At 46.0% G+C, this 22,167-nt stretch overlaps 1 protein-coding gene across 2 annotated transcripts in view; it reads right to left on the bottom strand.

Annotated features, from left to right (window-relative positions):
* Positions 1-955: 955 nt before the first annotated feature.
* Positions 956-22,167, bottom strand: part of CRISPLD2 (cysteine rich secretory protein LCCL domain containing 2) — a 35,880-nt gene continuing 14,668 nt past the window's right edge. For both annotated transcript variants that reach the window (XM_027803417.2, XM_005432367.4), the window contains 12 exons: positions 20,568-20,700; positions 20,330-20,445; positions 18,331-18,431; positions 16,588-16,737; positions 15,701-15,761; positions 14,982-15,048; positions 13,875-14,005; positions 13,699-13,742; positions 12,709-12,781; positions 11,486-11,561; positions 6,588-6,721; positions 956-4,492 (listed from right to left, as the gene is read on the bottom strand). In XM_027803417.2, coding sequence (XP_027659218.2) covers positions 4,438-4,492; positions 6,588-6,721; positions 11,486-11,561; positions 12,709-12,781; positions 13,699-13,742; positions 13,875-14,005; positions 14,982-15,048; positions 15,701-15,761; positions 16,588-16,737; positions 18,331-18,431; positions 20,330-20,445; positions 20,568-20,700 — 1,141 coding nt within the window. In that variant the 3' untranslated portion in view covers positions 956-4,437. The remainder of the gene's footprint in view (positions 4,493-6,587; positions 6,722-11,485; positions 11,562-12,708; positions 12,782-13,698; positions 13,743-13,874; positions 14,006-14,981; positions 15,049-15,700; positions 15,762-16,587; positions 16,738-18,330; positions 18,432-20,329; positions 20,446-20,567; positions 20,701-22,167) is intronic.

Below are 22,167 nucleotides of genomic sequence, written 5' to 3'. Positions count from 1 at the left end.
CTGCTCCTGAAAATCTTCCCCAACATTTTCAGCAAGGGAAATGTTTTTGCAGCTGTAAGACTGGGAGAAAGCAAGCATAAATTGGGCATTAGCAAGGTAAAACGGGCAGTTTGTAATTGCAGGGCATGCACTAGCCAAGAAACTTCGCAGAAATAGCTGGCAGCGCAATAATGCTGTTATCTTGTCAGTCAGGTAAATACTGTTCAACCATAATGATATCAGGCCAGCTTCAGAGTAATGCAAACATCTCCATATTTTATGTTGACCTGGTTGTATATGTAATGGAAAACATAAAATATCATGGCCTTCTTGTCAGTCAGGACTCCCTCCCGTGGCTCAGTCCACATTTTTGGACAAAAGCCATGCAGTGCTCGTTGCCTGGAGGCTGAGCTGTAAACCTTGTCCTGTCACTCCTTTAACCGAGATGGTGTTGAGTTACCATCGAACAACCCGGTTTGATTTGTGGTGCTGTCAGCACATAGGAGCTTGGAGAAAATTCAAATGGAATTAAAAAAAAAAATAAATATTTATACATTTATCTTAAAAAAAAAAAAAAGGGGGGGAGGTGTGTGTGTGTACATTTAACAACAGCCTGGTCAGGCGGGGAGCAGTTTCTCTCAGTTGTATTTTGCAGCACTACTTCATTAAACACTTTTTCCAACCCCTTAATCTACTTCAGCCCTTATATTGTGGGGACTTAAAGACAGAGAGTGATTTTCCCTTGCTCTCAGGATGGTTCAGGAAAGCATACATCTTATTCTTGATGGGGTAAAAGTTGACTTTTAATCCCTGGGTACGGGGCAGTTTTATTTATTTGTTTGTGGAACAGACTCCGCACATCTCAATCTCGCTCGGGCTCTACAGGGAATACTCCAGTCCCCAGGAGTAATCCCAAATAGCTTTTCTAAATACAACCCCGGCTCTGGCTGAACATTAAAGACAAGGGAAGCATTCATTCTGGGAAGGTTTTATTTCACAAATAATTCAGAAATCAAAAGAAAATGGAGGGGGAAAAAAGATATTTTACAATTCTGCATTTAGAAAAAAAATTATAGTTTATAAACAAAACACACGGCCCCTCAAAAAACATGCAAAGGCACACAAAAATTTACAAGAAACTTTTACACATAGGAAGTAAAATACATCATTTTTCATAGAAAAAAAAAAAAAAAAGCAAATTATGAACTGGCCCTAAATATTTTGACTGCACAACCAACCAACTGGAGACTCCTCAATCAGCCGTTGGCTGAACATCTTAAAATAAAGATACTCATGGAGCCAATGGACCTGACAGCACAGCGGCACCTGGGGAAGTGCCGTGCTTTGGTTGTCACACTGGTTGTGTTTTCTGGACATTTGGCTATGCTGGGCCAGATGCTCTGCAATGGCAGTGTCTGCGCTGGCAGTCTTGGTTTGAAAAATAAATTTATCGGAGAAGAACCACCAGGCAGCATCGGCTTTGCCAGGGTTTTAACCAGATGCTTCAGTAAGACTACACCTGGGTGCTTCAAGCCAGCACGTGCTTACTAATCTGCTGAGCTGGGGTCTAAGGACGAACGGATCTGGTGATATTAAGATGTGCTGCATCTTTAAGCTGCATTGAAATATATTAGGCTGAGAAATGTTTCGGTATCAGAAATAAAATCAGTAAATATTTGGCTAAAAACTGGTACTGTCCCACCTATAATATGAATAGCTAGCACCCATGATTGCAAGTAATTGATACATCATGACTGCCTTGGAGGACCTGTTCACCCCTAATTCTGGTGGAGGTATGTTTAAATTAATAGCACCCAGGACCTCAAATAATATTTGTGTAGTAAAGTCACAATTTCTCTTTTGTACAACAAATATAAAAATAAACAGATACAGACTTAAATTAATATCGGTTTCCCAAAATCCAAACCAGTTGGCTGAAGATAAAAATACACAATTGTAACTTAAATGAAGCATTTTAGGATATTTCTGTTGGAATAATAATTCTTCCCTTGCCCCCCTTTCGTCAGGTAGATACACCCCAATCTGTTTGGATTTTTATGTGCCCACAATAATCCCCTGGACTTTTCTGCAAAAGTCCTTACATTTTTTTCCATCGTTTTGCAGCATACGCAATTATCACGGACAGCACGTCAGAGGTGGGATCCTATTAGCATGAAGGCATTGTATGTGCTCCTGCAGTCCCCGTGAAGAATACCTGACTGCATCTCTTGCTCCTTCCAATTCAATAAATTGCACTGTGACTACCATCTGGCCCGTGATGGTCCTAGCCTCACGCTGCAGTATTTAATGGGCTTGAACCAGGCCACGTATAGCATAATTATTCACCGTGGGCAGACACAGGGAAGCCTTATCTCACTGCCAAGATCTCAAACGCTTCCAACCAGCAGCTTTTCTAAGATATGTTCCAGCTGTTTTGAACACCAATTTACCTAGTAAGTAAAAAAACAGTTCAGATTTCCTATCTAAAGCAAATATTGTACACCTTGGAAGATGATACTATAGAAACAAAGACGATGCGTAGAGTCATTTCTCTCTGTCCCCCCCAAAGGCAGGCTTTCTGTGCAGCGCTTTCGGAGATGATGCAAAGCAGCTCCAATTTCATATTTTACAAAAGGTCTCTTTCCGAATTCAGATTTCACAGAATAACAAACTCCAACAGGGAGACAAACTGAATGAGAAATGTAATTTCCTTGCCGATTTCATGGTGTTTACAGAATTAAAGAAATGCTTAATCATATAGACAATTTTGGTTTGTGTTTTGAAACAGCTTGAACGTTTTTATATCTGTCTAAATTAAACCAAACATAGCCTGAGCATAAGAGCAGCTATGAGACATCTGCCAAATAGAGGGAAATATTTTCCCGTTTGTAACACAATATTACAACCAAGTTACTGAGCAGGAGGACTATGCATTTACAAGAACCGAAGAACTTAAAAGTTTGCGTTGCCTTCTTATAACTAATGAAGTGACTGGTGTCTGTGCATCAAAAGACAGACAGATTAATGTTTAGACCAAATCTAAAAATTCATTTCCAACATAAAGCAGAGAATAATTTCCAACATAAAGCGGAGAACACTCTCCCACCTTAAAGGAGGAGGTCAGGCTAGGCTCTTCTCTTGGCTCTGAAATGCATTTGGGTGCATGTGGAGGCATAAATAACAAAATAGGAAATACCATCATTACAACACCGACGGGTTTTGCAAAACACACCATTCCTGGATATCAGATGCTGACGGGCACCGCAATTACACGGAAAGTGGGGATCTCTTGGTTTCACAAATCAAAGGGGAAAAATTCATCTCGCCCAGTTTATGCCATCACTTTAAAGTCTCACAACTGCACCCACCGCAAAGAGCTGCACAAAGGTGAGGCGAACACGCTTCCTATGGGTGCAACCATTCCTAGCAGAAACAAGATTAACTTTACCACTACTGAACTACTACAGAGAAAACAACCAGCACTGCTGTATAAAACAATACACTGCATTTAACTGAAATTTTATTTGAAATGACGTATAGTATAGGATGAGATATGCCAGCACAGGAGCCCCGGTTCACTGACTTCTCATAGGTTGCCAGACCAGCAAAATACCTGTGAATGTTTGACCAGCAAACACTGAACCTGCTGTTTGGATTATCTGGTGGCCTCATTTTCTGCAGTGAGGATCTCTGCCACCGTTTCACACCCTACTCCAGTCCCCAAAACACCTTGATGTCCAGCCAACAAGAACGTCCTCTCCCCAAACACGACACCATCATTGTACAACGTAGCCTGGTGTGATGCCCCAGCAGCCTCACACAGGAGTGCTGGGGCATGCCAACTCGTTGGGAAAACCACCACATTTTCCCTTCTTTTGCACAGAAAACATCAAACATACACAAAAACACTCTATCAAAGCCCAGCGTCTCCCCAGAAGATGCAACTTTTAAAACAGTTTCTCATTTCAAAAGGGTCCAGTGCCTGGACAGCTGCTCACTTCTGATTCTGCTTAGCAGTGCACGTCCTCATGCCCATCGCAGCAGAAGCTTCACACCCTAAAACGCTACCAAGGGCCAGGCCGAGATCCCTACGTCTGCTGTACATTGAGCCACCGCCGTTCTGTGTAGCACACCTCTTGCAAATTGAAAAGTTAGAACAGTTTATCACTGCTGAATGCCCCGAGAGAAACAAAAACACGAAACAGAAAGATACAACGCTGAACGGGTGCGATGAGATGCAAACAGCTGAGTCAGAACCTGGTGGGGTTTTTTTTTTTTTTTCGGTTTTTTTTTCCCTTTTTTTTTTTTCTTTTTTTTTTTTTTTTTTTTCCTATTTTAATTCCCTGAAAGAGATTGGCAAGGAGGGTACGGTCAGAGCTGATGCCATCAGAGGAGCTTTCCTGTCTCTAGAGATCAACAGAGTGCTCTCCCAAAGAAACTTGCACCTTCCCTGGGAATTTACTGCTTCACAGCAAAAATTCGGAAAGCGTTTCCATTTGAAGGATTCTTCAAGCTGCAGAAAAAGAAAAAAAAAAAAATTCATGAACCAAATGTTGGTGCCACAGGGCCCAAAGTTCAGCTACAGGCAACTTCAAATTTCTTTTGGGTGCACTGCTGTAGCACACTGCCTCTGGGCTGGTGTCGCCTTATCAGGAGCAGGAGAAAGGGACAGGATGAAAAAGAAGAGGCACAAATCCACAAGTTCACCTTTGTTCTATGTTTCCAGTCCAAATCTACAGTGCTAATGCCAACAAAAGGAGTTGGGAAGCAACAGCCTCTCTTACAGGGTAGCTTTTATCCAAGGAACACTGTGCTCCCTTATGCAGAGATTCAGGCGTAAAGAGGAACATGTTTTCCTAAAAAACAGTTGTCAAATAGGTTGGCAGGTTCCCAGGGCCTGTCTGGCCCGTCTCCTGCTGCTGGCAATGGGAGCAGCCAGATCAGCTCGCATTAAATGACAATAAATACAAATATTCATTTTCAACCTGCAGAGCTGTCCCCACCAGCTCCAGTTCTGAGCTGCTGGGGCTGGCTGTGTCCATGGGGGCAAAAGGGGCTGTTTCTGTTACCAGCCCTTATTTCTTCAGCCCTGCTGGGCTGCAGAACCCCAGGAAAGGGGCAAAATGTCATATTCCTGCAAAATAAACATTCCAGAAGGGGTAAAGGCTCAGTAAATTTTAAAGGCAGCCTTGTCCCATACCTGTTTGGGTATGTCTCTTTACCAAAGGTTATTTCCAGTGTCCTCAAGGGTAAGGTTTTCACCTTGATCTTTGAAAAGCTATTTCACTCTCTGGTGAATCTCACAGTATGAAGGTGCTCCTTATTGCTGAGTGTAAATAACACTTTGTAAATCTTCATGCTCATCCCCACTGCGAGAACGTCTTTGGTTTCCCTCACCTCCCAGATCAGCACCAGGCGCTCATATTGCATGTCACTGCTAGCAGTGGGGTTTATTCTTAGCGAGGGCAAAGTTTGCCCGCTGAGTAAGAAGTTATCTGTTAGTGTAAAAGGTAAGGGAAAGCAAGACAGAGATAGAAGAAAACTCATACGGATAGGAGGTTTGACACTTAAATCCAATCTATCGAATTGCAAATCACAGAACTGCAAAACGCTGGCCCTGGTAGATCTCTACTAAAGCAGCCCGTATTTAATGCCTATAGATTTCCTGTTGTGGTCTTATTTTTGTTTTGTGAGATGCTCTACAGCATCCTGGATTATCCAGTATTAGAATAAAAACAGCAAACTTTTTTGGATTTCTTGTGGTAATCATAAAAGAGGAACTACATAGAGCAGACAGAGTTATTAGTTAGTAGTTAGTAGTGACCAAACTCCCCATAACAGTGGGGAATGCTACATTTGCAAAGATAGCCCTGAGAAATTAGTACCATCACACTGGTATCTGAAAAAATACATCGTGGACTGAAACAGAAGTTTCAAATTAGAAAGGACTGAATGAGTTATGACTTGATCATTGCCATCATCCAGAGGTGTGGGATTTTGGAAGCACTGATCTACAACTATTCACTGAAAACAGCAAGGTTGGCCCAAGAGAAACTACAAAAAATTTACAAGGGTGACAAATCGACCTTCAAAAACTGTTTGATCGTCTCTCAAGAGGTTCATTTACTTATGCTTCTGTCCTGGTTTCAGCTGGAAGAGTTAATATTCTTAACAGCTTCTTTTGAAGAGAATAGAGGCAATTTGTTAACAAATACAAGTGCATCCCACACCCCAGAACTGAATGGAAATCGCAATTATAATCCTCAAAATATGACCCGGCTGAAAGCTGCAAAAATACCCATGCTTATCTTTTAATGTGTTAGACACACACGACAAGATGTATTAATATGGACTCGTACTGTAATAAACCAAGACAAGGCTCAACCATCTTTCCTACCTTTCACACCGATCTGAAAGCAGCTCCTCAGCCGTGGCAGATAAGAGCAGGACAACACGCTCTATTTATTTGGGTCTCAAAATTCACAGTGACGCTGTTAGGTCACATATTTCCAATTCACCAGCCTTTCTAGCTGATGTCTGCGGACTTTGACGCACATCTGAACACACAGCTGAGAATAAGAGGAAACTACAAAGGAAAAACATCCCACCTCTCAGACTGGACGCCATTCTTTAAGGAGCCAACATAATTTTTCTTCTTTTCCACAGGCATCACATCCACAAAACCACCTCTTTCATCTGGAATGACTCCTGCGTGCACTGCAGTTCTGCAGATACTGGAGCTCTGAAAAAATAGTTAATTATTTTTACTTATAAACTAGAAGTCTATGTTTTACATCTGGAGATTTCCTATCTCTGTAAGCACCAAGAAAAACCAAGGATTTTTTTTTTTTTAAATTAAAAACATCCTGAAACAATTTTGTCCCTCTTACGGACAGACTAGGGATAAAAGATGTTGTGGACCAGATCTTGCAGGTATGCCATAAGCCCTGGCTATAAGACGATCCACCACCACCACAGAGGAGAAGCAGCCCTTCCACCATTCCCATCTGTGATGGAGCTGTACCTGGGAGATTTCCCAGGGCCAAAGCTGAGTGGAGGAAAACCTTCCAGCCAGCGCCTCTTGGGTCTGCACCACAGAAACCGCTGCAGTGAAACTCTTTGCTAGTGACCAGCCACCTCAGCAAAGTTTGTTCACTCCGTTGCTTGAAAAGGAGACACTTTTCCTGAAGGAAGGTGAATGATCTCCTGTTATTCAGGACAGTTCACATCCTTCTTTCTAGGAAAAGCAGAAAGACTGCACCCGTTGAGCTGATGTAGCTTTTGGACAGGCATTATCCCGTAAGGCAACACCAAGCACGCAGGGAGATTAACATTTCTGAAAAGACTAAAGATTCTCAATTGCACATCGTGCCGTTACCCTGCTCTCCGAGATGTGCAGAGTCAGAGCTGCTGGAGGAACACAAAACACCAACAACTGATGACTAAGCTCCCAAAGCATCCAGAAAAGACAGCAAAAGCAGAGAAGGCTTAGGCATAGTATAAATTTGGCCATCGAGTGGATTCTAGGGAATTTACATACAGCAAGGTGGAATAACAAAAAGCAAAAACCAGCTTTGCACAGGGACTGGCAGCAGGTGAAAAGCCCAACCCCATAAACTCCCTGATCACTAAAAACTGGAGTACCCCAAAACCAGCGACAAGGGCAAACGTTCCCGCTGCGTACGTACGATAGGGATGGTGCCGTTTCATTCTAGCAGCCATATATGGCAGGTTTGCCTTGCCCCCTATATATTTATCACTTTGGATGGCCTATCTCTTGGCAGCCCTCTGGGTTTGGAGTGCCAGTTTGGTATTTTGCTTCTATATATGGCCAAGGGAGCCAGCGAACACTGCGCTTGGAAGATATGCTGTGAATTCACCCTAGCATGCGGTGGGAAATCTGTAAATCTAAAATAGGCTCATAAAATTAAACTGTCCTGAATCCATTTGCAACACTCTCCACTGGGAGACATCCTCAGCTGTTCTTTTCAAGGCATTCCTGGGTTTTTCCAGGACTTGCTGTTCTGCTGCTTACTAAAAGCTTTGATCAACAGGCTTTTTTACTGCCTCACCCCCACCCTCCTCTAAGCACTCTGTTGGATTACAGCCCTCTTCTGTCCCAGGCCAGGCTTTGCTTTGATGAACTGATTGAAGAGCCTTTAGAAGATGAGACATTACAAGAATAAGGCCTTCCCCTCAAATTCAGAAGTACGACAGCTGCACAGACAACGCAACGGCTTTCCGTGGCACAGCCCCTCGGGATGCTCTGGGAGCGTTTCCTGATGGACTGGGAGGCACACACCATAACACGACAGTACTACAGTGGGGGCCATTAGCAACAGTCGGTGGCTATGAGTTTAATCACTCGTATTTTCCTCATTAGTATGACTAGTTTAATCATTAAATTTGTATCTCCTGAGAGCTGAGCCATCCGACTTGATTTGCTCTGGTGATAAACACCTGCCTCTTTTTGCAGGTGATTTATCCTCCTCCAACCAATTGCCCCGCAAGTGTGGATGAAAGACCTTATCTCAAGCGCAGAGAGTTGTTTCTCTCCTAGCTCTGTAGGGCTTCGAGCAGGGATGGGGATGGGTTTCCCTTGCAGTCTTATGTCACACTAGGAGCCAGTCAGAGTGACAAATGACAAAAGTGTCTCATTAAACTTAAAAGCTCTTTTACAGCCTCGATGAAGACCCTCAGGTGTTCACACAGCTCCAGCATCACCCCAGAAATGGTCCTGTCCTCATTAGTAAGAGGTGAGGGTTTATTTCCTAGACACAATTACGTGCTCAAAGACCTTATTCTTTATTTATTTTCCTCCTCATTTACATGGCAGCGTAAAGAATTTCACTGCAATGTGCTACGAGGGAAAAGGGGCAACAAATTTTCTGTTCCCCAGCCAGTTGCTTCTGGCTCCTAATTTCAGCACTGAGAGGATGCTGGAGATGCTCTCCCTGTGCTGCTTCCATCTGCAAGCCCTGCATGATGGCAGCAAGTCTGTTCTCACCAAAAAGTAATGCCATTCAGTGGAAAGACCTGGGATTTGGTCATCAGCTTTTCCTGTAGCATATTTTCTTGCATTTTGTTCATTTACCCCAAAATTTAATGCTCCTTTATGTCCCTGTTCCATCATCTTACTAATTTCATTACAAACAATTCCCTGCACTGCTTTTTAAAGCAAAGCTTGCCAATATCTCTTTGTGCTTTAAGCCAAGAGAAGTACCCAGGAGATAATCTTATAAATACACAATCCAAGATAATTTTATAACGATGAGTAAAAAAAAAAAACCCGAAAAACAATCAGAATGCATTTAAAGTGGGTAAAAACCCATTAACAAGAAATGGAGATAATGGCTCCTATGCCCCCTGAATAAAAATCAGAATTATCCCACAAAAACTGCCAATTCTTCACATTTCTTTGTTCTTCATGGCAAAACAAACTTCCACATGCCTGGCTGGGATGGTGTAAATGTGAATGCTACCTTGGGCCAGAAGCACAGTGAGTCACATCACTACACGGACTAGCCAAGTATTTTGCCATCACAGCTTGGACCATCGGCTCCTCACCTGCAAAAGCATTTAGCAAATCGACCTTTTGGAGAAGGTGCTAAAAAGCCAGAGGGCACCTTGCAGGGAGTGCAAACTGGACATGGGCAAAATGCTTCATTTCCTTTTAGACAACGTATTTAAGATGACATAGTTGAAGCAGAAGTCGCCCCAGGGCCATGAAGGTGCCCCCCTAGACATGAAGCCAAAGAGCCCTCCCAGAAGACCAGCACTGGTCTCATGCAGCTGGTTGCTCACTTTAATTAATCCTCAGCTGTGGGCTCAGGTTAATTCACAGCATCCCCTCCTGGAGAGCATCCTGCACAGCCCATGCTCCCTGGGAGAAGCCTTTTCCCAAATTCTCCTTGCATGGCATGCGTGTTTCACTTGTCAGCTTTCCAGCCTGAGCATTTCTCAGCATCGGTCCCTCTTTGTACTGATCCACGTTTGTATTAATCCAAAAATCCCCTTTGCAGCGTGTTTCACAGCCACCTCAAACTTTTTTTTTCCCCAGCTGGTTTCACCTGCTTTGCTACCAATCTCGCACTCTCGTAAAAAACTAAATGCTTTCCTTATTACACTCGCATCACCCTATTAGTACAGTCGTCCAGAAAAAGGTTAACCAAACCCTCTAGGAAGTGGCCAAATATTTTTATTTTTTTCTATTTTATTTTCCTCCCAAATGGCAGTACATGCCCTGGTTTATGAAACAATACCCAGGGGGTACAGGAGGAAATGGATTCATTGCAGGACACTAATCCTTTTGCGTCAGTACAAATCAGGAAACAACACCAGCCCGGGATGCTGGTCCTCACCTAATTCCCTTGTAATTGCAGGCCCCGTTCAGGGGTAACCCAAAGAAAATTTGTGCTCAGTAAAAGAGAGAAAACTATTTCCCATTTCCTGAGGGTCGGAGCACGCACGGAGGCAGGTACCGCGGGGCGGCAGCTGCCCGATGAATTTGCAGGTCTAGGCTAACCTGTTTGTGCAACTCTACGTTTAGAAAACATTAGTCTCAAGTGAAATAAAAAATAGGGTGGTGGTGGTTTTTTTTTTTAAATTGCTTTCAAAATTACTCGTCCCAAATGATTGTACCATTTCTGCAGGATGTTTTTTCTCAGGAGTCTGCAAAGCTCCACGGTGAGCTCAAGCTGGGGGCCCTACAGTTTGCCGGCTGCTTCCCCCAGGCCTCCAAAAAGCACGTTCCTACAGGCTACTCGCCCACCAGAGAGCTGGCATTTCTAAACTCAACCTCTGATGGAAAAAAAAAATATGAAAAAAGTGAGGGGGAAAAAAAAAAAGAAAAAAAGAGAAGGGAAAATAAAAAAGCACCCGCAAATGGAAAAACATTGAAACCCAGTTTTTAGAGGCCTAATATTAAGAGATTTCAAAAAAATGACTCTTTGCCTAGTTTTAGCATCAAGTCTCTGCTCATCCCCATGAGCAGGGTTTAGAAAAACAAACCAATAAACCCAGCTCGCATGCTTTCTTTCCACTGCTCTGCACTCTGTCCTGCCCGCTCAGAAACGCTGTTCAGCTCCCAGAAAGAGGAGGGCAGGGGAGGGGGGAGAAGGTCTATTTTTGCCAACTGTATAGTGTGACAGTGTGTAATGAAAGCCCTTGGTGCTCATCTGTAGATCCCAAAACACTTTGCTGAGGTGGCCGAGCGCTACCGCGGTTTCACAGGCATCGCCCGTGTGGCACGGAGCGGTTGAGTGACCCGACCAAGTCCCCACGAGTAAGTCGGTGCCGGAGGGTGGAAGGGCTCCCCAAGCCCATTGGCCCCAGCCTGGTGTGGTAACTGCTGGTGCTGCTTCTTCCTTCATCTCCATCTACCCACCCCCACGTGGCAGTGACCACGGAGAGTCTGATTCTCTTCCCTCAACGGCGGTGTATGACCCCCGCCCTGTGACACAGATGTCACGACACGCAGGGTCACCGGGGGAAGGAGCGTACTCACATCTGCATAAACGTTTGTGCCAAACACCGGGGCCCAGTACGACGGCTCATCTTTACAGTGGGCTGGACAATAAATCCTAGAAAACAATTTATTCATATTTATTCTCTATATCAAGGCTCAACAGGAAAGCAAGCTGCATTCTTGGGAGATTTCAAGTGCCTGCATCTGGTCTGCAGGTGGCAACAGCGAATTTAATTATTTGTTCCCCTCAGATGACTTTTGGTAGTTACTGCAGAACTGTAAATAGAGGCGTTCAGACCAGGAAAAGAGGGATTGGTCTTTTATGACATTTTCAAACGGGAGGACCCGTATTTCTGCACAACGCTGTGCACATAAGTATTTGCACATGGTTGTGGCCCCCTGCCCTGCCACGACTTACACCTGCACAACAAACTTCTTCCATGTTTTAAGGTGGAAAGGAAAACCACATCCAAAACCCAGCAAGTGCAGCAGAACAAATTCAGAGTGCAAAGTCGCACGCTCATATATATAGGGGTGTGCTGAAATGGGATTGCGTAGCCTGATATGTCACTGAAGCAGTCTGAGAACATAACATGAATTTTCTCTCACGATGCCAAGAAAAGCACGGTGGCTAGAGGAAACATGCCATTCCCAACCCCCTCCTCCAGTTCATCTGGTAAAATCAGCTCCGTCCCTGCTAGCCCTCAGGTGTGGGGACCTCAGCATCCTCTGTTAAGCTGGCCCTCCTCGGAGCTGAGCAGGTTTAAGGTGAACATAGAATCACTTAGGCTGGAAAAGACCTTTAAGATCATCAAGTCCAACCGTTGACCCAGCGCTGCCAAGCCCACCACTAACCCATGGCCCTGAGCGCCACATCTACACGTTTTTTAAACACTTCCATGGATGGTGACTCTACCACCTCCCTGGGCAGCCTGTTCCAGTGCTTGACCACCCTTTCAATGAAGAAATATTTCCCAATGCCCCACCTAAACCTCCCCTGGTGCAACTTGAGGCCGTTTCCTCTTGTCCTGTCGCTTGTTACTTGGGAGAAGAGGCCGACCCCCTGCCCACAGCCCCTGCTGGGTGGCTGCGGAGACACCAGGTCTCTGAGCCTCCTCTCCAGGCTGACCCCCCCAGCTCCCCCAGCCGCTCCCCACAGCACTTGTGCCCCAGCCCCTGCCCGGCTCCGGACACGCTCCAGCCCCTCTACGTCCCTCCTGGAGTGAGGGGACCCAAAACATACATAAATGGGCTTGTGGTACCTTGGGCAATGGGTCGCCGGCTTTTTGAACTGGCACAGCTCAGCTACTGTAGCATAGCAATCCAGCGTCTGCGCTGCGGAGATAAACATGGAGAGGGACATTACTAGACCTACAGCTCAGGCAGCTGCGGAGAACACAAACCACAGTCACGCAACACATCTGGAGAGACCCATGTCCAGCTGAGGGCACAAGGAGGAAAGCTGCTCGCTCCTCTACCCATGGCATGCACCCAGGAGAGGGCTGACCAGCTCTCCGGCAGAAATGCTGCTCCCACACTACAATGTGGCCTTGAAAATGTTACAGCTTGCAGAAGAAAAGTAGCTGCTCCCTAAGACGATGTTTTTTTTCAACAGCTCCAGAAGTGGCACCCCAATACCTGACACCTATGGTTTTCCCTGAAAGTAGGTCAAGTGGATCTAATCAAAATGATGATTGTATGTATGAGGAGGAGGAATTTTTCAAAGATATTCAGAAAGTGGAAACTGTTGAAAAAGCAGAACTCCACTGTATTTATTTACATGCTCACCATAAATATGATGGCTCGCTGCTAGAAACTGATCTCGTATGCATTACGTGTTTCATTATACTATCACACTATTATCTTAGCCACTATTTTTTTCAGGTTTTATACAGTGTTCACACTAGACTGAGGCCTTCATACAAGGATGCCTCAGCTTCCATCACTTTGCTATCAGCAGCCTGTGACACTGCAGCTGATGCCTGGACCCGGCCACGATCCACCACCAGGAGATGCTGCTGGAAATGGCCCATTATCACCTTTTTCTGAACCTTCCTCTTAGATCCCCACAGAAAAATGAGGTGGCTGGCGGTGGAATTGCCCGTAGCAGGTGATGGATCACCACTCTAGGGCTTAGCTGTGGTACTAAACCATTTGATATGACCCCTTGAAATGAAAGAGCGCTGCAAGGAACGATGCTTTTCAAGTACCCCATTAGCAGCCAGGGTTTCTTCTCAACTTTTAAAACTTACTTGTGACTTTGGAAACCATGAATGCATTTGAAGGCTTATTTTTCCTGCAAAATAAGCAAACGAAAACATCTATTAAAAAAATAAGCTTACTTGAATCACTATGTCTACATATGAGTAACAAAGATGACCAAACATCTACTTATATTTAAAGCAAATACTTTTCATGAAGGTAGTACCTAAAAGACTCCACACCGTTCCTGGTAGACTTCACAAAAGCTGGTGTCCTCCCCTTCCTTGTGATATCAACCAGTCCTCCTTTATTGTCCAGGATGCCGTAATGAATTGCAGCTCGACATATGCTTGATGACTGACAAGAGCATAAATGCAAATAGCATGTGAAATAAATCTCATTCACAGAGCCACGCTGACCGACCGCTGTGCGAAAAATGAAGAAGAAATGAAACCACCACCGAAGTGCCAAATGGAAAAGAAGCTGAGTACACTCCTTTGGAATCTGGTTGTTAAATCTTACTCTTCCAACACAGCCTTATTCTTTTTTTATTATCATTATTATTGTTGTTTTAAGCGCTGCCTCACTGAATGGCAAGCTTTTTTTAAAATAACAAAACCATACATTTAGATACAATTTAGAAGAAAAGCAGCATTGGAAATTAATGACTGGTATGAAATATTTCCAGTTCTCAACAAAATATTCAAACCCAAAATATTTCTGCTGAAACCACTTGGAGGAGGTGGCTGTCTGCAGTCACAGAAGTTGCAGGGCAAAGATGTACCATGGGCGATGCAGTCACGCACCAACAGTGAGAACGGGGAGGGCAAACATGCTTTTCAATAAAAACCCTTTTATTTTCAACTTTTCTTCACCCCAGAAGTAGTTTGATGGGAAAACAGTGTCATGCTTTATTTATAAACGATCTTGCTAATTCAAGATCCAGCAAATCAGCCCGAAATATGATTTGGTTACAACATTTAGCGGTGTTTTTCATCTCAAGTTTCTGTTCAGCACGACAGCTGCCCACACTACAGAAGAGATCTTTGTGAGAGCTGGCTGGTGATCCCCATCCCTCACTTGCCATGGGTTTCATTGCATATTAAGGGCATTCATGAGCAAGTCACGTCTGGAATCACTTTGCCTTTCCAGACTTCTTCCTTTTATCATCAAGATGAGGAAAATAGAGATCATCTTTATTAGTGCTATTTTACACACCACAACTGGGGAATCTGAAAAGCCAAATTACACTAGAATTGCTGGCATTTCCCATTTCTGTTATTACTGCTAACTCCCCAAAAATTACATCTATGAGCTATTAAAAGGTACTTACACTTTCATAATAAAATGTTCCAAAGATCTTTGCCTTACTGTACAAGCAGCCAGCTGGGCACAAATACCTAGTAAAGATATATATCTTTGAGGGTGGCAAAAAAACAATTCAAGAAAAACAGACTTTGACTCTATTTCATTTAATAGTCATTCCATCCATTTCACGTAACTCTTCCATTTAAAAACAAGATTGCAAAATAGCTACTTTTTGAAACAGTTTCTCCACCCCTCCTTAAAAGCCTGACCAATATTTAGATTCTGTGGATTTGGTTTTTCTCCAAGTGATAAACTGTCCCATTCTTTGCAGAAACCTTAACCAGAAGTTCTTGACTGGCTGGGAGGGGACAAGCCATGAATTCTTGGTCTGGCTTGGCCAGTGGCGGAGTGCTTAAAAAGGGCTCAAAAATTACTCTGCCAAAATGTATTAAATTATTTTGGACCCCTGAAACTGTGGGTCATCATGGCTGAATGAAATAAACTGAGTCACCTTATTTCTAGGCTTGGCTGAAGACTTTGTATTAAGAGAAATTAAGGCTGTTTTTTTTGTTGGGTTTTTTTTAAAAAAAAAACAAAAAACAAAAACAAACAAACAAAAAAGAGAGACCTGTCTAGGTAGTCACAAAAAATGCAAATATGAGAGAGGCTATACTATGTAAGTAGTGCATCATTTTTAGGCCACTTTTTCCTGCAGAGCTCCAAGAAGTATCAGTAAAATGCTACCTGTTGCATGTTGAGCCTCTGCATTTGTCTCTCATCTTGGTTTCACAGGTAATGACTTGTGCTGGGGAGAAAACAATAAAATAAATCAATAGTTGTAAAAGGAAAGAGACTGCCACAGTCTGCTTTCGGGCTATGGAGATGTGCAACCACCATGCATCTTTCCTGGAGGTCTTTGGTGCAGCAAGATTAAAATTTTATCAGAGCCCAGCCCAGCCCAGCCTGGAGCGGTTTGTGCCTCTTTAGCCCTTCACCTGCGACAGGTGTCTTTGGAAATATTAGCAAGGAAGAAAGATCTGACAGCTGAAGGCTTTGATTTACAGCCTGAGGTCTGCAGCCAGAGCTCTCATTCTCCATTTAATTACAGACTCTCAAGATGCTGGTAGATAAAGTTGAAAAGGATGCGTTGGCTTGCCTCGCCTTGTTGTCACAGTAAGTCTCTTTTAATTAGCAGCAGTTAGAAAACGGAGGAAGTACTTCCAGCTCCACAAATAACTTCAGAAATCTTCCCAAGCATGAAATAAAAAGGAAATGAACTAAAACCCCCACAAAAGCTGCCAAGAGGGTATAACTGTTGAGGGCTGAGTATTTTAAATGGGAAATACATTGATTGCTGATGGGGGACCTTTGATTCATTGATACTTCTTTGAGATGGTTTAAAAGGTCAAATAACTATTGCAGTCTGACGTGCAGAAGGCAGAAGTGGCTTTTGAAAGCTTCGCTCCCTGCTTCTGCTATAATTAAGTGAATTTTTGCCCAGATGACCTCCCCCTCCCCTCAAACGTCCCCCCAGTTACTTTTTTCCTGAGCCTCCTCAGCGCTTTCCACACCTTTTCCCATGGATGTACTTTAAAACTTATAGGACCTGAGAAAGAAAGGAGCTGTCTTACTCATGTAGGAGTCTAGGACGGTTTTCACAGCTTTGCTGGGCTTGCTTTCTGGAGGGTAGAACTGCACCGGTTTTTGCTCCGCGACCTGTGAAATCTCCACTTCATTGGTCTCGTCCGTCTCAGTGATGATGGGATCTTCATAACGGTAACCTTGTTAGAAGTGGGGATTAAAAATAATTACAGTGTGTTCGCACTGACGGGGAACTTGGAGAGGTTCATATTTTGAGAGAGGTGATTTAGTTTGACAAGGATTTGCTTTTAAATAGTTGGAAGCTCAAAAATGGCCATTAAATGTAGCACAGGGCTATTGCCAGGGCAGGTGCTGGGAGGGGAGACTGCCCCTCTCCCACTCCCCTGCACACAGAGTGGCACGTATAGCATCGTACACCAAAGGTTTGAAATGATCCCCACTGATGAGTGCAAGGAAGCGTTGATATTTTTTCTTGTTTCCCATACAGGTCTTTCTGGAGGAAAACACAGATCTGCTGGAGGGCACGCAGAGAGGACTCCAGTATTTGTGAAGGTGGCTGAAACCTTTTCTCCTCCCGCCCGGGTTTGCTTCCCCAACCCACCCCATGAGCAGGGCTTCGGCCAAGCCTGCACCGAAGCTCAGGTCCCGCTACAGCCCGATCCTGGCTTCACCACCGGCGGTGGGATTACCCCCGGCTTTACCTCCGCCGGAGAACAAGCTGCCGCCTGCTCTTGCAGCTGAGCAAAGGGATTTGGGAAACGGTGCTGGCAAAACTCATTCCGCTTGTCCAGCCCTACCCAAAACCCCTGCACCGCTCTCATCCTCGGCCACAAGGAACGATGCAAGCAAAGGGGTGATGGATGGTGGCTCCAAGAGGGCTTTCTCCCTCTTGCTGTGCCACCGGGGCATCCCTTCCCCTCTCCCCGCCGCAGCCCACAGGCGCCCTGGGGTCCTCCCCCCAGACCCCGCAGGCTAAAAATGATAAAAGCAATTCTGCGGCAAAGCAAGCCTCTGCTTTGGGCAAGTCTCCAGGGAACCTGCCTGCTTCTGAGAACCCAGCTCTCCGTGAAGCAGAACACATGGGAGAAGGAAAACACCTTCAGTGCATGACCCCAGAAAACGCTGCGCGCCGGGGGGATAGCGCTGCTTCACCGGCCCTTTCAGCATTCACCAGATTTTTCACTCCATTGACCTCTATTCTGAGAAAACTCCACAGGTCAGGAAAAACCGTCCATGATCCCCTCCTGTCCTCCAAGAGACACAAATTGCTGTGTTCATTTCGCAGCCATGAAAACCAAGGTGGGGAGAGAGGGAAACGCTCCATCCCTGGCCCCCGAAGGAGCGGGGCAGGCGGCCAAGCTCTGCCCACCCACGTCGCCGCTGGTAAGCGCCGGAGAACATTCCCTTCCCAAACAAACCCCTCGAGGACGGGATCGCTCCTGCCTGCAGCCTGCCAGCACTCAAAATCCCGCCGGAGCTCCCGAGCCAAACCCACGTAAGCTCGGAGCAGCTTCCCCCATCCGAGCGCTTGCTCTCATTTTCACTGCAGAAAACGCACCCAATCCAAGCTCCACGTTTTAAGCAGTTCAGCGCCTTTCGGATCCAGCAGCGGCCACCGATTTACCGCGTGTCACGATGTCGAAATATTAAGGAACGCTGATTAAAAGGTGCATAAAGCTGCGGCTGCTTCTAATCAAAAGTTTCCAGGCATAAGTTTGCTCCAGCCTTTTCCCCAGCCCCGGAGGGTGCCCCCTGAGCCCCCCAGCACGCACCTTTATAGCAGAGGTTGTTCTGGCAGCCTCCTCCGTAGCTCGGCGGGCACTCGGAGCAGGGGCGGCCGGTCTTGTACGGGGCTTCTCCGATCCAGTTGCCCCTGCAAGCACAGGAGCCAGGCGCACCCGTCACACACCCACACACCCATCCAAGCCCCCGGCACCGCCCGGCACTAAAGCAACGGGGAGAACGGGTGTCTCTGCTGTGCTCGCCCTGGGCTGTAGATGGGGAAAGGCAGCCTGTCCCGGCTCTTTCCATCCCCGACCCCAGCAGTAGCTCAGCGCCAGCTTCCCGCTTGCCTTCACCTCTCAGAGCCACCAGGCTCCCACCATCTTGTGCAACACCCCCCGGCAGCTGCATTGGGACAGGCTGCAGCGCAGCTTTTACCATTTAAAAGCAGCCTCATTTTCCATCTGGAACCTTTTCCAAACAGGAAAACCACCAGAAATACATGGACCCTCGTGCCAGATCATCTGGGAACCAGAGCAGCACCCCGCATTCCCTCCTCACCCAGCCTGGCCACCCTCGCGTCCCCAGTTTTGCCTCCGAGGCTGCAGAAACATCACCCTGGCCCAAAGCAACCAAGCAAAGACTGAACAACCAGCCCAGGAGAGCCTTGTAAGAGAAAAGTTCCTCCCTGTTTTGCCTCCAAGATGAGATTTTTTAGGGGTTTACCTAAATGAACAGCATGCAACAATCACTTTTACATTAGACTCCAATAGATATACTGCGATCTTAGGTAAACAGGAGTAAACCAATGGATTGCTGCATTTTCCTCAAGAAACTACCCAGAAAAACAGCCCCTTCTGGCACTCCGTGCTGCTTGAGGGGCTGCGAAGGCTGGAGGAGCCGGAGCTCAGCCCGTGGCCCAAACCCTGGGGGTGTTGCTCTGTCAGCTGTCTCCACCTACAAGGCCAGCTGAGGACAGTGCGCGCTGACGCCAGCGAGAAAAGATTAAGCAGAAACTGCAGGAATAGACTATTTTTCCATCCAGCAGCCTGAATGGACGACATGCAAGCAGCCCAGCCGGCTGCAGGAGCTCCACGGGAGATGGTGATTCCTTCCGAGGAGGAGGTTGTTAAATCCCACCAAACCACAAGCAGAATGTGCTCGGTGTCCAGCATGGGGAGAGGGGCTTAGGCAGCCCCCCCCAGCGCTCTGCCGGGGTGGCACTGCCAGCTCTACACCCGCACGGCTGCTTTCCCCTGCATCATTCTGCCCGGGGATCTCCAGCAGTCAGATGCTCTCCAGGCCACTCAAATACAGTGCTTTCCCTGTTTTGTTTTGGTTTTACATTTTAAATTGCCAAGGACTTGGAGCAGGAATGTTTCCCCTATTAGCCATTAAAGCAAAAATATTAATTGTCCATTGTCAGGTAGAAAGCTCCTCCTAGATGTAGTAGCCAAGAAAGATGGATTTTCCTTTTGAAATTTAATCAAACCATTGAGCCAGCTAAATCTTGACCGATGCAGTAATTTCACTTGTCTTTTTTAAGCCACAGGGAGCTCATCAGGTCTGGGATTTATCTCCTCGCAGCTCCTTGGCTCTCTCCCACCAGCGGCTGCCGCAGGGCTGGCTTTGCACGAAGCAGCAGTGTGCTTAAACCAGCAGCTTTTGCAGGGAGGGGACCGCAAATGCATCACGGCACGGCAGCTTACCTGGCCGGTGGAGAGGCTGCTGCTGCTGCCGGAGCGTTATTCACCCCCATCCATCCCCTCCCACCCTCGCCAGCAGCCCAGCCAGCTCCATCCTGGCCATCTCCCGCTCCTCCTTCCCATGGCAGGAACATCAAAGCTCCAGCCTGGCCCCAGCCCCTCGTTCGGTTTTCCAGGCAATGCTCAGAAGTCTTGAACCAGCTCTGTGCTGCCGTCTAAAGCGAAAATTTCAAGCCACAACCACCAGTCTAGACTGCCTGAAATCACTTCCCCAGATCCCGGGCTAGCGGAGCAACCTGCCAGTTGCAGGAAAGCTGGAGCGAGCCCAGCTTATCTGCCTTACTTTGGCGAGTAGTTGCAGACCAGGTAGACGGCGTTCTCCCAGATCTCTCCCCAGACGTTCATCTGCTTGCAGACGTTCACGGCGCAGCCGATCTTGTTCGTCGTGGCCCAGACTATCTGCAAGTGCGACGCAGTTATTAAAATCGGCAAAGTACTGCGCTGCGGGCACGCACTGCAGTGACAGCGGGGACACGGGGGGTGCGGGGGGTGCAGGTACAAGGGCCTTTCGTCTCCCTTACCTGGGTGTAATGCGTGCACATAGAGCCAGTACATTTGTCTGGGCACCAGGGGTTGCACTCGTGAGGATATGGGTATGTGTAATCTTTAACCTCATCATACCAAGACTGGACATGGAAAGCTGGAGACCGATACCTGAAGGAGCAAAGAAAGTTTAAAATCACAAAGCTCTGGTAGAAGTTTGCAAACAGTATCTGTAGCCTCCTGCCATTGTTGTAAGCTCAGATTTTTTTAACGCAAGTTTTGCTGATTTTTATGTAACAGTTTCTTAAGGCAAGTTCCATTCATTGAGAAGGCGTTGCTTAAAGACCCCAGTAACATGGTCTAATGGGCAGCAAAGAAATCTCATTGAAAATATTAAAGATGATTGTTTTTCCCTAAGATTCACAGCCCGCTCTGACTCGGTATTATTTATAGGTTTGACATGTTCTTCAAGTGCCGCTGACCTGAAATGTCCTCTTGACTTTTTCCACAGAACTACAAAAAACTTCTAGTTGGGCAGAAAGTTGTATTTTGGAAGTAAACAGAAGTTAAGGTTTGCCAAACACCTTAAACCGAAAGCCATCGTGCACCTATTTTACCACCGGGCAATTAGCTAAATCTGGAAGTCCGCTAGCAGTTCATACTGTAAGACCGTTGAAAGCGAGTGGGCTTTTGCACCCCCACATCACGCCTGGAGCTGGTGCACACGCAGCCCACCTTCCATTGCAGCAGTGCCCCCCCGCAGCGAGCCCCCGCGCAGGCTGCGGGCGCTTGGTGCAAGCTCTGCACCAGCTGCTGCAGCCCGCGGCAGCACTGACGCCACTCGGGCCGTCTGCAGGAGCACCAGTGACGCTAAAACTACCGATAGAAACTCGTACGCATTTTGCGTGCTACGTACACAGCCGGCAAAGGGAGTAATCTGCAAAGTGTGTGTCAAAGCAGAGCAGCGCTTCGAGCCCACTGCTTTTTATTGCTTTCAACAGCTCACACGAAGCAAGCGGCCAGAAACACGGGTGATATCATTACCAACTGGAGTTTGTTCTTTCAGCCAACTCTTCATTAAAAATCATTCATTAGAAGTATTTTAAAAACATTAATCTCATGATGTCATTAAGTGAATACTTTCCGAATCCTATTTTACAGGAGAGGAAATTGAGGCAATCAAGTTATGGCCCGTTCCTGAAAAAGCTGAGATATATCTGCTTTCTTTTTCCCTTCAGCGACTGCAAAGGGAGCAAGATTGGATCTACCTCCATCAGTAATCCACGGCCATCTCGAACGTTTGTAGGAGAGCCAAGAACAGCATGATCTTTTGACTTTGTTTCCAATGTATTAACCACCGTACTTTCCAATCATTATTTAATTCTGCCAACAAAAACAGGCCCAATTTTTATATTGGGCTAATTTCACACCAGCAAATTTCCATCGCTTTCGACCAAGTCCTACCTGATTTACAGCAAACATAACTGCATTTCCACCCATTAGGGCTCCTGAGCACGTACAAAATGTTTGCTGCGTAAAGCAGACTTAACCTGTAACAGGCTCAAGGATAGGGGCTTAACAAATTTCACCATGAGACAGAGAGGCAAATCCATCTGGAAGTCTTAACAACAGCTTTCC

Source organism: Falco cherrug, chromosome 14 (genome assembly GCF_023634085.1).
Source record: "Falco cherrug isolate bFalChe1 chromosome 14, bFalChe1.pri, whole genome shotgun sequence".
Taxonomy (NCBI): Eukaryota; Metazoa; Chordata; class Aves; order Falconiformes; family Falconidae; genus Falco; species Falco cherrug.
Note: the sequence above shows the minus strand (reverse complement) of the source record. Positions and strands in the feature narration are given on the sequence as shown.